Source organism: Cylas formicarius, unplaced genomic scaffold (assembly GCF_029955315.1).
Source record: "Cylas formicarius isolate icCylForm1 unplaced genomic scaffold, icCylForm1.1 PGA_scaffold_12__32_contigs__length_19106922, whole genome shotgun sequence".
Classification (NCBI taxonomy): Eukaryota; Metazoa; Arthropoda; class Insecta; order Coleoptera; family Brentidae; genus Cylas; species Cylas formicarius.
In genome coordinates this window covers 12565184-12579636 of record NW_026844225.1, presented here as the reverse complement: position 1 = coordinate 12579636, position 14453 = coordinate 12565184, and the positions used below count along the sequence as shown (strand labels likewise).

Sequence of the window (14453 nt, the reverse complement as noted above, 5' to 3'; positions counted from 1 at the left end):
TATCAACTGTCTTGTTTACAGAGCCGTAAAATTATCTCAGCCCGAGTCATTGAACCCAGAATTAAAACACCTTACCTCTGCTCTTCTCTCTAATAATTTCCACATTAAAGATATTAAGCGTTCCATCGAAAAATACACTTCACCACAACCTTCCAATAGCAACGGAAGCGCAAGCAATCTCACACTTACCGCTGTTGTTCTTCTTTATATTCAAAACATCACTGACCACATATCAAAAGTTCTAAAGAAGTATAACGTCAAAACCAGATAATGGAGAGACTGGACAAAAAATATCAACTAGACTCAAAGAACACGAAAGAGCCTTACGACTAAGACAAATAAACTCATCAGCAGCTGCCGAACACGATCACGAAACCGGACATAAAATTTTATTCGATAAAACTAAAATAATCTTAACCGCGACTCACCAATATGGGAATCAGTCATTCGAGACGGTGTTTATGCCCCTCACTTAGCTCCGCCCCCCTCAAACAATATATAAGCAGGCACAGAGTAAAATGCGAGCCAGTTTCAGTCAAGCTCTGAAGAAGCCAACAGGATGACTGGCGAAACATTAGCTAGTTCGACTTAACTAAATTAATTTTTATGATTTATTACCTCCTCACCGGAATTTATCCCTAAAAGGTCAGTCCTATATAGGTAATTGCGACGTCCGTTTATGTCAATTTTTTTATTATTAATTTTTTGACTGGAGGCACGGCATCAAGACGGGATAAAAAACCGACAACTGTCCGTAATAGAAAAATGTGCAAGCGATTATTTGGAAGTGTCGACATGTTCCTCGAAGTCATTTGGGTTACGAAAACAAACACACGGTTTTGCCACAAATTCGGTTTTTTCTTTTCACGTTGACAGGCAACGTGTTTGAAATGCCCTTAGATTTATGATTCCTTATGTAGCACGTGGTTTCACGGAAAAATAAACAAACCTAGTTTGCGTTGCCTCGTATTATTTAATGTTATTTTAACTGTTTTTTTCTTTCGCCTGAAAGCCGATCCTTGTATTTACGCTACGAGGAGTGCAGATGGATTTGCCCTAATTTAACATTATTTCGAAGCTAGATCGGCGCGAAGGCGCGTGTTCCAACATGCGTGCATTTAAGTGTAAGCACAGAAATTACTTGAAGCTACATCTGTTGCGTATAGTGTTTATATTTTTCCTATATTATTGCCTATCTGGTTTATTGTTATTTTAAAATAGAGTCGGCGTAGGACTTTCGGCAACCTGGGAACTTCAGTGATTTCAGATAAGCCTGAAAAAAAGCTTTTTTTTTCAATTTCATGGATAAGGTTAAACTCGTTAATTCGTGGTACGGAAATGTAGCTAGCATGAGATTCTTATTTTCACCTTTAAATATCGATAATTGTTTCTGCACTTTTAGTTGTTTTTTTTACATTCATGTTGGATATTATATTTTTTCGCATTTATTTCATACCTAAGGTACGGATTAAATTTAGTATTACTTATTATTATATAATAAATTAAATATCATTTAAGTTCAAGCTGGGCAATATTAATAGCAAATCAAATAACTGTATTGTTTGCTGAAGATTTACGAGTTTTTTACTTAGCACGTCGAATCAATTATTTTTGATCTCAATGAATATGAGAGACAGAGAAAACATTGACTTGCACAAATATGATAGCGCTTTGTTTAGTGAAAGGGGTCAGTCGAATAAAACAAGGTTTTTTGCTTTCGGCATGTTTACATATATTTCAAATCAACTAGGTATATAAAAGTGAAAAAGTTACATGTGAAAGACATTGGTAGAAGATGTGTGTACGGGTCAAAAACACGGCCGCGCGCGACATTGTTGGGCCACACGCAGCGTACAAAACAAAAGGAAATTATTTTTGTATTTTTTCCATACATCACAAAAATATATTATATAGATATATGTAATAAACATGTATAAAACGTATGACATTTATTATATTTTAAATAATATGTAAGCAACCCTTAAAACTGAATTGGTTATAAAGATCACCTCTGGCATAAATATCACGAGCCTGGATGATCAGAACGTTGGTCCATGTCAGGTAAATATTCTTCCATTTGCTTTTTGACGCACGCTCATTTTAACAATAGATTGTCAAATGTCAAAACGAGCGCATTTCAAAAATATTCTTTTTTTCGAGGACAGACCAAGAAACGAAAACTGTACGGGTAATATTATAAACATGTATCATCTACAGCAGCACTTGAAATCATATGGCAATGGCAAAAATACATCTATATTATATGATAAAATCAGTAAACAGTAACACACCAATACATTTAGAACTAAAGAGAACCTAGCCAACCCTATAAAAACAACGACTATACTGACTAGGGGCATAAACTACAAACAAAATAAACATTCTGTTAAAAAATGTTTCAGAGATCAATGGAAACAGGAGATTATGTAAAGGTTCCAAAAGATTTTGGTAGTCCCCTTTACATTTAAAATTTGCCATTTGGGCTTCGATCACAGAGCGCTTTGAAGAGCTACAATCTTAAAAAATACTATTACTAAAACTTAAAATATAATTGCTTTATTTTTTAAAAATATCAGCATTTTATATACGTGTCTTAATATCACTAAAAAAGTATAGAAAGCTATATAACATGCATGTTTGAAGGTCGGGTCCCTCAATAACAATTAGGCTATTTGACAGGCTTATGGAAACGATATTGGATAATTTAGCAGTATCCCTGTCATCTACTAAAACATATTTCTTCAGTGACGTTATAAGGAACATCGAACGACAATTTTAGGGGACCAAGTTGGTTTAAAATTTAAGACGGTTACGTTACGATTAACGATGAATACCGCTGTGTAAAAATACGTCAAGAAATTTTATAATAAAAGACATCAACGCGATCAGACATTTAGCCATTCAGGAATGTTTTTGGTTAATAAGAAAAGTTGTGACTGCCAAATAGCCTATTGGTCAAAATTTAATTAGACCCAGCCTCGAACTATGTACAAATTGACAGGATGGTTTAAAAATGTTACACGCGCGGCTAACAATTATCTGCGTTGTTAAAGTGACGACTTAATTGACACTTGCGTCTGTTTCAATTGTACATGTTTTTTAAATCATCCTAAAAGGTGCGAGCTGTCAAACTCGTCCAGCCCTCTGGCTGCACCTCTTCATCTAACTACGGAGATCATTTGAAAACCTTTATGGGGCAGCTAAAGTCCCAAAAAACTTCGCCGTTTCCCATTTTTCTTATACATATTACAAACAGTCAGACTCATCGTTAGCAAAAGCGAACTTCTACAGTGATTGGACAAAGAGCTCCATCTAAACTACACAAAAGAACGGCCGATTTGGCACTTGTCACGTCTTTCTTTGGCTCTGCTGAATCTAACTTTTGGACAAAAAATCATTTATATACAGGTAATTTACAACTACTTCGGTAAAACGTGAACTTTTATCTACAACCTCAATATCCGACTCCCACTAAGTGTTTTTCTTCTAGATTAGCCTGATCTCGCTAAGACAAACCAGAATCGATGGTTAAAATAGATCAATTTCAGTCAAAAAAGCAATTTGCGTCTCGCCGTTTTACCGAAGCCAAATACAGTGAGATGAAGCGAACAAAAATTTCACTTAAATACAATACAAAATTCCTGAGTGTGGACCAGCCTTTAAATTCGGCTCGGGCCTAACCGAATGAGATCAAACGCTTTGATTTATTTTTCTTTCTTTGGAACCAACGCAATTATTTGCACAAATGACCTGCGTACATCATTATTATTAGAAAAGAGAAACAGTTTCCAAGGAATAAACTTGCTCTAAGAGCTGCATGCAATCACCAGTGTTATTACTTGGAAAGTATTTATTTACTATGAACCCCCTAATGTACACCTAACACTCAGTATATTTATGTTATAGAATACTATAATATTGAAATAAGAACATACCGAAAGTATAATATATAAAGAAAACAACATAAAAGCAAAAAAACGTAATATATGATGCGAAAATTCTAAACTATTTAATGTTTCGATCACTTAGGCTTTGGATTAATGTGTGCAAGTGTGCCTTACGAAATTTTGATTCGTCTCACAAAAGCTTTATCGAAATATGTGCCAGCCTACAAAACATATCATGGCGGTCATCAGCGAGCACGATGACACTGTCGGCATTAATTTGGACAAGATGCTCTCCGATTCCAGGTTTTTCCGTTCAATCACGTCAACCTGCGGACAAATCAAACGTATTTAAGTTAAAATAAATTACATATCGAAATTTTAAAAGTGCATACGAATTATCCACATCTCTGCTACAAAATCTGGCATTTTTATTATTAAATCGCCAAACAAAAAGAAAGCCTGTGCCGGTGTTAAAAAAACAATAATAATAATGGAAAAAAATGCGATTAAAAGAAAAAAAACGTTAGATAACATCATATCCAACAAAGAAAACCCGCGAACGTGTAATATAAACAATGGAATAACAATAATTAGAATATAATTATCTATGAAACGGTAGTCCAAGGTTAAAAATGCATATAGTGAACAATTGTCTTTTAATAAATAGTACGACGCAGTTGAATAAGAAGTGCATTTCGCAATCGTGCTCAAAGAATGTAAGAAAATATCCGAACTATATTTTTGATTGCACTACGTTGTTTTATTAGCTTTGTAAATAACACCATTCAGTAGTTTTCCCTGATACGAGTTAATTCGCGACTTTTACCGACCGAGCAACGCCATATTGCTTTTACAACGGCGATCAGCTGAGTGACAATTGTTTATTAAAATTATTCGCCACGGTTTATCTCGTTTGTTCATCTTAATTGTATACAACAAGGAAGACAACATTTTAATTAGTTTATAGCTTTTGCATACGACTATGTCATGAGTTGCATAATTGGTTTCCTCGGTGACTGGCAAAAAAAAAACGATGCAAAGATTTGCAGTACTTATTTGACCATTCTGATTAGATGATATCAATTTCGGACAGCGTGAAGAATTAGAACCTATAGCACATATTATACACGTAACAATTCGTTCTAGCTTTGAGTAAAATGTGCATAATGTGTATAATAGTATTTATTATATGGCGCTTTTTTTACATACACCGTTTTAACCCAAGGTTATGTATGCCTTGATATCCTCGCCAGTTTTTAAGTTTTTATTTGAAAATTTAACAGTGTTAAGTGTTTTCATTTCAAGGGTCGAAAATTGTTAGGATAGGGATATTTGCTAAAATCAATACTTAGAGTATCGGCGAATTTTGTATTATTTATATACGTTATATTATTATTATTATATTTTAGTATTTTATATTATTTTTATTTTTTGTGTCACCTGCGATGTTGAAAATTATACAACTTAAAATATGATGATTTTATGCCTATACACAAATGCTTATGTAAATATATTTTCTTCTTTGGTTGATTTTAGGTGCTTATTAATTTCTAACGGTCACGATAATTTCAAATAAATACAAATTAAATGTATTTTAACTGTATCTTAACCAAATTTGTCAACTTTTTTGGTACCCTGAAAGTTTGACGATTAAGGAGAAGAGAAATTCTTGTAAAGTATAGCGTTCGATGTGGATAATTTAATGCGCAACTAAACGTAGATCTAGGAAGACCATAATTTTGCGACCGAGTCCTGTTAAATATATATCTCGGGTCGACAAAATCACCGGAGATGTTAGTAAATTTCGAAAAAAAAAATCAAAACGACATGCAACACATGCGGGCAGTGGGTGCGATAGCCATAACACAGCACACACCCACCTGGGTTAATATAGTCGTCGCGAAGTCGTCTGCAATTTTTCTCAGTGTAACACCAACCTGATTCCAGTCTTGGATGTGACCGTGTTTAACAATGGCCGTAATGGAGATCTTGGTTTCGTCGCAATTTGACGATTCCGAATTCGTTCTTCTTCTTAGAGATCGGTTTGCGTTTGCGGGTATGGCAGTTAAAGAGGCAACGTTACCGTTGGCTGATGCCAGTCGGGCGAGATTGTTTAGGAGATCGGGCAGTAAGTTGTGGGGTGCGTTCGGGGCAGTAGAAGTCGACGCACCTGATGATGGATCACGAACTCGTACTCTGTTCGGGGTCGCGATACGAGCTGCGATAATAGAAGCAATTGGTTAAAAATATTTATCCCACTGATTTCGATATAAATAACCTTGGTTATACCAGCCGCTGTTATAGAAAATATTATATATAATATATAAAGCGTTTACGGGTTGAAAATATGGAACAGCGGACTCGAATCGGGTTTTGCATACTTGAATAGCCGGAGGCACTTGACACGAACACTACTGTATTACAGTAGTAAACACAGCTGTTTGATTAACAACCGCGCGTATTGATTGCTTACAATTTACAAGGCCACTTTGTAAAAGGTTTTCGTTTCACAATTATCATATTCGTTTTAAAAAATCGGCCCGGGTTTGGCCAAACTCAAATCTTCGCCCTTCTTCATGTCAAATGCAATTTCTCTCTCGTTGTTCATGGCAGAATTTCTTATTGGCATTTAAAAAAATATTACACGTTTTTACTTCAACATTATTGATTAATTAAGTTTAAAACTGTTAAAACATTGGTTGATTGTCTCGACATCATCATAAATCGATGGTAATTCCTAATAAATATTTTTTTAATATTTAATTTATTTCGAGGCAATTTCGTACGGTGGAAAATTCACCCGACGGTAATTACGATCCAAACTCGTTAATTTCCGCATTACATGCTTGTTGACGTATCTTAAATTGTATTTCGATATCATCATAAACTGATGGTATTTCCTAATAAATATTTAATTTATTTGTCAAGGCAATTTCACGCGGTGAAAAATCGGCCTGACGCTAATTACTATCGAAAATCGTTAACTTTTATCTTCAAATATCGAACGCTAGAACAACGTTTAAAAATGTTCATAAATTCGAAAATATTTATTTATTTGTCATTTATGGCATTTTTTTATACATATTTTTTAGTACTTGTGACATTATAACCCGTCAATTTTCACATACAATTTAAACACCACAAAAGCTAATAGAAAATTCTTAATAAATTTGAAGCACCACGTTAAAAAAAAATTTAGTAGAGGAAAATGACCGATTTAAATTTTCTAGGCAGTCGTTACTTAATTTAACACTTTTAGTTATTAGTCTAAAATTAATTGAGAAAGTAAAGTCGACGAAAAAATCAAAAGAACAAACAAAAAACAGCGGGGCAGGGGGGATGCGCTGCGGTGACGAATCGATCGATTCGCACGTCGCCGTCGTTGTATATTAAAAGGCGAGGTCAATCAACTTAATTTTTTTCCCGCCGCCGATACGGCGTCCTTGACGTTTTTGTTTTGAAAATGATGCGCGACGAAATTTCACCCGCTTTGGGCGAGCAAACTGTGCGTAGCGGCCGTGAACCCACGCCGCAGCAACAGGTCAAAAACTGTCGTGATATTTTTTCTATTTGTTTCAGAAAAAACGAAAAATAACGGCGGACTCACCTCTGTTAGCGGTCGACGGCGTCGATGGCGTCGACGACTGTCTATTTTGCCGTACCGCGATCTGGAGTCTGTTCAGAAGAGTCTGAAGTTGGATCAGGATCACTTCCACTTCGTTTTGGTCTTCGGGTATGTGAAACGGCACTGCCATTTTAAATTTTCAATTATTTCAAAAAAAAAAAAAGAAATTGAAACTCGAAAATCACAGAATGATAAATTGGTCGTCTCGGAACACTGGTCTCGCACAAGTTCGAACACGCGTGTGTGAGGATAACAAACGCGCACTCTAAAAACCTCGGAGCAGATTGTGTATACGTCCGCACACCTCGAGCTGTCAGAGCGCTTTGACTGGTAAACCTCGTATCGCCCGCCAACTAAAGCGACTGTCGAAGCTCAGTTTCCAGTCTCACGCTTTACTTAATGTTACCCCGCGAACGCATAGCAGGCGACTCGCGTTTCAAACGCACGTTAGTATTAGGGTGAAACGCGTTTTTCGTGCGGTAGCCAATCGCAGCCGGGCAAAGGCGTGTCCACCAAAAACTCAGCGAAATATTGGCCAAATATATTTAGAAATTCTATACCTTTGTTATTTCGTTAAGGATCTAACGTAAGGGCGATTGATATTTTCGGGAGGGGATCGGGTAGGTAAGTTGGCAACGGGTGTTTTTTTTTCTCGTCGAATTTTCGAAGCATACTTTTCGCACCTCGGTGTCAACATGCTATTACCCAAAAAAAAACTCTCAGAAATTATATTAAAATAGCCAACCTTAAAAAATATCAAAGAGTTCTCTTGACTTATGATTTTTTTAATAAGTATTTGGGGTCGAAAAAAAAGTATTATATCAAAAACACGCAAAAATGTGTTTTAAAACAAGTAAAATAAAATCATATCATGTTTCTCTCCCCTGGCCTTATGATTAAAAAAAATCTATTGATTGATTTTTTAAAAATGTATGAATATCAAAATGTTCACTCTCTTCTGAAATTTTAAAAATTTATTTTTAGATGAACGTGTGTTGGAAAAAAGAGAATTTCAGAAACACGAAAAATATCTTTCTTTCCTATTCACTTAGTATTTTTTAACTGTAATGTATATTTTTCTATGGGCAACACACAATGTTTCTCTCCTCTTGGCTCAGGAAAATTATATTTTTAATTTTTTTCTAATTTACCTACTCCAATGCGACCGTGTGGTTTAAAATAAAGGAATTTCAATAACCCACAAAAATATATATATTAAAATAGGCAACCTTCAAAAGTATCAAAAAGTTCTCCTGACATGATTTTTTTAATAAGTACTTGGGGTCGAAAAAAGTATCTTGTCAAACACACATAAACACATAAACAACATAAGATCATATCATGTTTCTCTCCACTTGCCTTAGGATTTAAAAAAAAATCCAATGTAAACTCTTGATTTTTTAAAAATGCGTAAATATCAAAATGTTCACTCTCGTCTGAAATTTTAAAAATTTGTTTATAGGAGAACGTGTGCTGGAAAAAACAGACTTTCAAAAACACAAAAAATATGTTTCTTACCTATTCACTTAGATTTTTTTTAACTGTAATGTATATTTTCTAATAGGTAACACTCAATGTTTCTCTCCTCTTGGCTTAGAAAAATTATATTTTAATTTTTTTTCTAATTTACCTATTCAAATGGGACCGTGCGGTTTAAAATAAAAGAATTTGAATAACCCACAAAAATATATATATTAAAATAGGAAACCTTCAAAAATATCAAAAAGTTCTCCTGACTTATGATTTTTTTAATAAGTACTTGGGTACGAAAAAAAAGTATCATGTCAAAGACACGCTAAAATATGTTTCAAAATAAGTAACATGAGATCATGTCATGTTTCTCTCTCCTTGCCTTAAGATTAAAAAAAATCTAATGTAAACTCTTGCTTTTTAAAAAATGTATGAATATCAAAATGGTCACTCTCTTCTGAATTTTTTTTCCCAGTATTTTTTAACAGTAATGTATATTTTCCTATAAGTAGCACAGAATGTTTCTCTCCTCTTGGCTCAGGAAAATTATATTTTTAATTTTTTTCTAATTTACCTACTCCAATGCGACCGTGTGGTTTAAAATAAAGGAATTTCAATAACCCACAAAAATATATATATTAAAATAGGTAATATTATACCACATCCAATTCTTCTCCGTCCTATTGACTTCGGACATTTAAAAATATATATATTTTTAAAGTGCCTGATCAAATGTGAACGTGCAGTTGAAAAACACACAAAAATGTCCTTTAAAAATAAATAACATACAATCTCATCAAAATGTCTCACCTCTTGACTTAATATTAAAACAAATTATAATGTGCCTAATATTTTTACATTTTTGTGAATAAAAATGTATCAATGTATGCATAAAACCGCATTAAAATGTTCTCTCCCCTCTCGACTCAAATGTAAACGTATATAGTAAAATAGCATTTCGAAAATACCAAAATGTGTGTCTTAAAAATAAGTAAAATAAAACCACATCAAAATGTCTCTCCTCTACACTTTATATTTAAAAAAAATGTAATGTACCGACTGAAATATAAATATCTAATAGATGGAATTTGAAAAACACACAAAAAACTTTATTTTGAAAAAGGTAACAAAAAATCACTGCAAAATGTCTCCTTCCCAAGCACTTAGCAAAATTATTTTTATTTATTTTATTTTGTAATTCAACTAATGAAATGTGAACGCGTGCTTAAAAATGTGAATAAAAACGTATAAAATAAAATAGGTAGCATTAAAATGTTCTCCTAATTTACACTTTTAAAATTTAAACGTGTGGTTGAAAAAAAGGATGTGCAAAATGTATAAAGATGTAGATGTTCAAATAGGTAACATTGAACCAAATAAAAATGTTCTGTCCTTTTCGAAATAAAACATGTCATAAAATTCAATTTTGTCTGTTACAACGTAACTTAAAGTAAAATTTTAAAAAAGTATCAAAATATGCATAAAAGGTCATTCAAATGTTCCCTCGCCCCCTGGCATAGAAAAATTGATATGTTAAAGTTCGATTTCAAAGGATTTTTTTTTGTAAACTTCAAAAATGATGCTCAATAATTACTAAGGATTTTATATCCACAAATATCCACATTCGATTAATTCATTGAAAACGTAAATTGGTATGACAATTTGTGGTAATTTTTTTCAATCAGAATCTTTTTTAAAAAAGCACAATAAGAAAATCAAAATAAATTTTCTCCTTGGTATAGGTAAATTGTTGCATTAAGGCGCACAATAATTGGGCAATAATTATCGAAAAATTATACATTTAACCAACAATGTTGTTAGATACAGAACTTTTTGGTAGGTGCTAAATTTTGTATTCCATAGCTACCCAGATAAATTCTAATGTTTCGTGTTTAGTAATTACAAAAAAATTTAATTATGTAAAAAATTAATATTTAAAAAATAATAAAACACACAATACAATGAAACAGTTGCGATTACTGTACCAAGGACTATATTTCTAAAATTTGCGCACTTTGAAATTTTTTATTTCCAGCACCTATCTAATGAAAAAAAATAACCCGTAATAAATGTTCTCAAATTCCATAGATGTACATATCAACACATAGAGTAAAAAAAAAATTACAAAATATAAATATTTTTGCTGAAAATCGCTAATAGATTTTTACTCTAAAGTAAAGTAAGGTAAAATAAGGTAAACAAAATGCAATATCATTCGTTATCAGCCCAAAGGTTATAATGAATTGCAAAGAGGCATAAATGAAGATAAATAAAAATGTACTTAAAACCCCGTCTATAATATTTCGCGTTTTGTTATCTTCGGATATTTTAATAAAGTTTAGTATATGAACGTTGTGAAACAATGTGACTCACATGCTTACACCTATTTATAGTTTTATTAAAATTCGGTTTAATTCTTTGGTATGTGAATTCCGTTATTTTATGCCAATCGCATATTTACAGACTGTGCTTTAGCTCTATGTGGCGCAAATTTGTGCAACCTTAACATAATTGAGTAAAACCGATTGAGTAGAGGTTATACTTATTTGCTTTTATTAGTATTTACCTCAAAGCGTTAGATGACTGGTTACGATTACTATTTTTAAATTCGTAAGATCCGTATTTGTAAACTGGTTTTATTTATGATAATATTATGTTAGTTTACACCCACCCTAGAAAAATGTAGCTGTATATACGAAGATGGCGACAAATTATATGCTAAACGTTTTACCATTACAACTACTTAATAAACAACAATCGCAGCGTACATTGGACGTAATGATGATAATAAACTTCTGACTATATAGGCATCTTTCAGCGAGTCACGGGCATCAATGTCTAAGATAATCCAGGAGTTCGATGATATTTACGTGTCTTATTAACCTGGGATTGGTTATCACTGTTGTATTTTAGGTTTACCGTTGCTTTTACCTGATACCGTGCTGAACCATTAGAGCCTAAGAGTATAACATACCATAATAATTTCAAATAAACTGAAGGACGACAGTCCAATCTGTTTTTCAAGTATGCAGAGCAAATTCAGTGATATTTGTGTGATTTTATTTCACAAAGCTTGTGTAGAATATAGCCCCAATTGAATTAGAATTATCAATTACATCGGAAGACACGTTAACTAATACTTTTGACAAAAATCCGAAAAAAAGAGGAGCACATTATAGTTTCAACCCCCGTTCAAGAACGCTAGAGCATGGCACTGGAAGAAACTGCTTTCGAATAACAAATAAAGTTCGTCAGTTGCGTGAACGGGGGGGGTGAGTGACTTTGGTAAAATAAATAATCATTCGTCTTTACGTGGGACAAAGATCGAAGCAATGGGTTATGCCCGTTCGTAATTGAAAACTTATAGCGGAGTTTTTAAGGCTTAAAACGGCCCGGAGGTTGATGCCCTTCTAGGAGTTAATCGTGTCCCACCTGATGCTTTTTATGTACAGGGTAGTCCACTTTGGGTGCAACGACGCTTAAATATTTTATGGCGATCCAAATATAGATACGTAACACGATTTTTATTGGTATCAGCATCGATAAAATCTCACCGACTTGTTTAGTTTATTATATTTTTCTAAAATTTAACGTTCGGTTTTGATACTCGTAGAATAAATTATTGTCCCGTCGATTTCGCTTCTCATATTCTAATTGAACGCGTCATATATTTATTTATTCGCTGTAATTTACGCTTATCGGTTATCGTTTAAAAAAATACAAGTGTACGAAATGAAAAACAAATAAATGACGTGCCAATGCGATCACCCTATATTTTACCTGGGGTATTATTGGGCTCACTACATTTTCTTTTGTCTCGGATATTTTACGCGTGACTCACTATTGCGGAGGTTTTGAATTATTCCCGTTTGTGCGTAGCCATCATCTATATGCACTAATTCCGAAGGAATTTGCCCAGACCGCCCATGTTGACTCAAATTTATGATAGAAAATATTATATGCTACAGAATTTAATTAACAATACCTAACGCACGTACTGTCAATTCTCTGGGAGGAATATGAAAGTTAAAACATGACAAAATGCAAGGAGAATCAATAACATTATTCATTACCCTAAAACCAAAACATTGATTATGATATGCCAGCCAGCCTACGTCATTAATATTCATCTGAAAACCCCCATAACTAAGATACCTTCAAAATTTGTTCTGCACTAGGTACTGTTAACTCAGTGGTTTCAAGCTTGGAAAAATTCAAATAGTTGTCTACCATGAACGCCAGAGTTGGTTATGAATAATAATATTAGTATTTTTCAAAGAAACTTCCACACTTCAAACTTCACGCTATAATAATTTTTATAAAACTTCTAGATTACTAGTGCGTCGGTTTTTGTTGAGTCGAAATTGCTGGATGATTGGCGAAACGTCAGCAATTTCGACTCAGCAAAAACCGACGCAGGAGGAATCCAGAAGTTGAGTAAAAAGTATTACAGTTAAGTTTATTTTTGTCCATAGTAATTACAAATGTCGGATAATTTCTTGAGACTGTTATCTTTCTCTCATTTTACATGTTTTATAAAAAGTAATAATATTAGTACTTAATAATTTAATTCGGAATTTGTTAACGGATAAAGTCACTGGCGCTTATTTAGCCTTAGTATAACCCCCAAATAAAAGATTTAGTGAATAATTTTTCAAATATATTCTAATTTTCTAATTGTATAAATTTTTTAAAATCATATATTTAATTATTTTTATTTTCAAATATATGTGTGTAACTTTATTTTCTATGTTAAGTGTCAATGAAATATGTAAAGCAAGTCTTTAAATATAAATCGCTGGTTTCATAATTTCGGTTTTTATATTTAAAATGTCATTAAAGAAATAATTAACTTACAAAAATTATATATATTCCTATTTTTTGCGTTTTATTTTTTACATCAATGCTCTAACTGTAATATAGGCCATTTTAACAAAGGTACATATATTACCTTTTATTGTCGATTCCGTCAAAAATCAAACATTTACACCATCGTTATTGGGTTTAATTATATTCTAAATATGGATGACTATTACTTGTATCCATGCGCAACATAAGTGAGAAATAATTTAATGTTGACGTATTTGGCAAATTTTAATATCATTTAGTTTATTATTTACACATAATATTGACAGTGCAATAGATATTTATTACTATACCCTATTTATTCAATTGTCAAGAGACACCTTGGTATGGAAAAGGCTGGTAGTATTATGTATCCCAGTTTAAAAATTATTATTTTTAAAGGTAAGTGTAATATCAAATGTATACACCCATTTTATATTTGAAGTAAAACGAACATATTAACTAGTACATAAGATAACATCAGTAGAACGATAATTTTGTGCTAGATTAGTCTTATCTATCGTTGCGACTGCTTTTTGCTATTGTGAAGTTCTATAATATCGATGAAACAAATCAAACACTTGATTAATTTGGCGTTTATTAAATTGACTGCAAAATATCCTGTT

General features: G+C 32.9%; 1 protein-coding gene and 1 long non-coding RNA gene across 3 annotated transcripts in view; one reads left to right on the top strand and one right to left on the bottom strand.

The window, feature by feature from the left end:
* Nucleotides 1-1724: 1724 nt before the first annotated feature.
* LOC132695706 (uncharacterized) lies at nt 1725-10646 on the bottom strand. 2 transcript variants are annotated; one of them, XM_060660135.1, is made up of 3 exons: nt 7495-10646; nt 5768-6105; nt 1725-4214 (listed from the first exon to the last, which is right to left on the bottom strand). In XM_060660135.1, the coding sequence occupies exons 1-3, from the start codon at nt 7640-7642 to the stop codon at nt 4089-4091; spliced, it is 612 nt and encodes a 203-aa protein (XP_060516118.1). In that variant the 5' UTR covers nt 7643-10646; the 3' UTR covers nt 1725-4088. The 2 variants fall into 2 exon arrangements, with proteins under 2 accessions (XP_060516118.1, XP_060516119.1); XM_060660136.1 differs by having other exon boundaries at nt 5825-6105; nt 7495-10641.
* The window catches only part of LOC132695707 (uncharacterized), an 85713-nt gene continuing 75823 nt past the window's right edge, over nt 4564-14453 (top strand). The window contains exons 1-2 of the long non-coding RNA XR_009617871.1: nt 4564-4603; nt 7467-7620. This is a non-coding gene — a long non-coding RNA (uncharacterized LOC132695707). The remainder of the gene's footprint in view (nt 4604-7466; nt 7621-14453) is intronic.

Excerpts from the sequence above, each read along its gene's own strand:
- LOC132695706 (XM_060660135.1), bottom strand. The coding sequence starts at position 7,642 with ATGGCAGTGCCGTTTCACATACCCGAAGACCAAAACGAAGTGGAAGTG. Across the intron at positions 6,106-7,494 it reads GCCGTCGACCGCTAACAGAG|CTCGTATCGCGACCCCGAAC; the intron begins GTGAGTCCGCCG and ends CTATTATCGCAG. Across the intron at positions 4,215-5,767 it reads CGACGACTATATTAACCCAG|GTTGACGTGATTGAACGGAA; the intron begins GTGGGTGTGTGC and ends ATTTGTCCGCAG.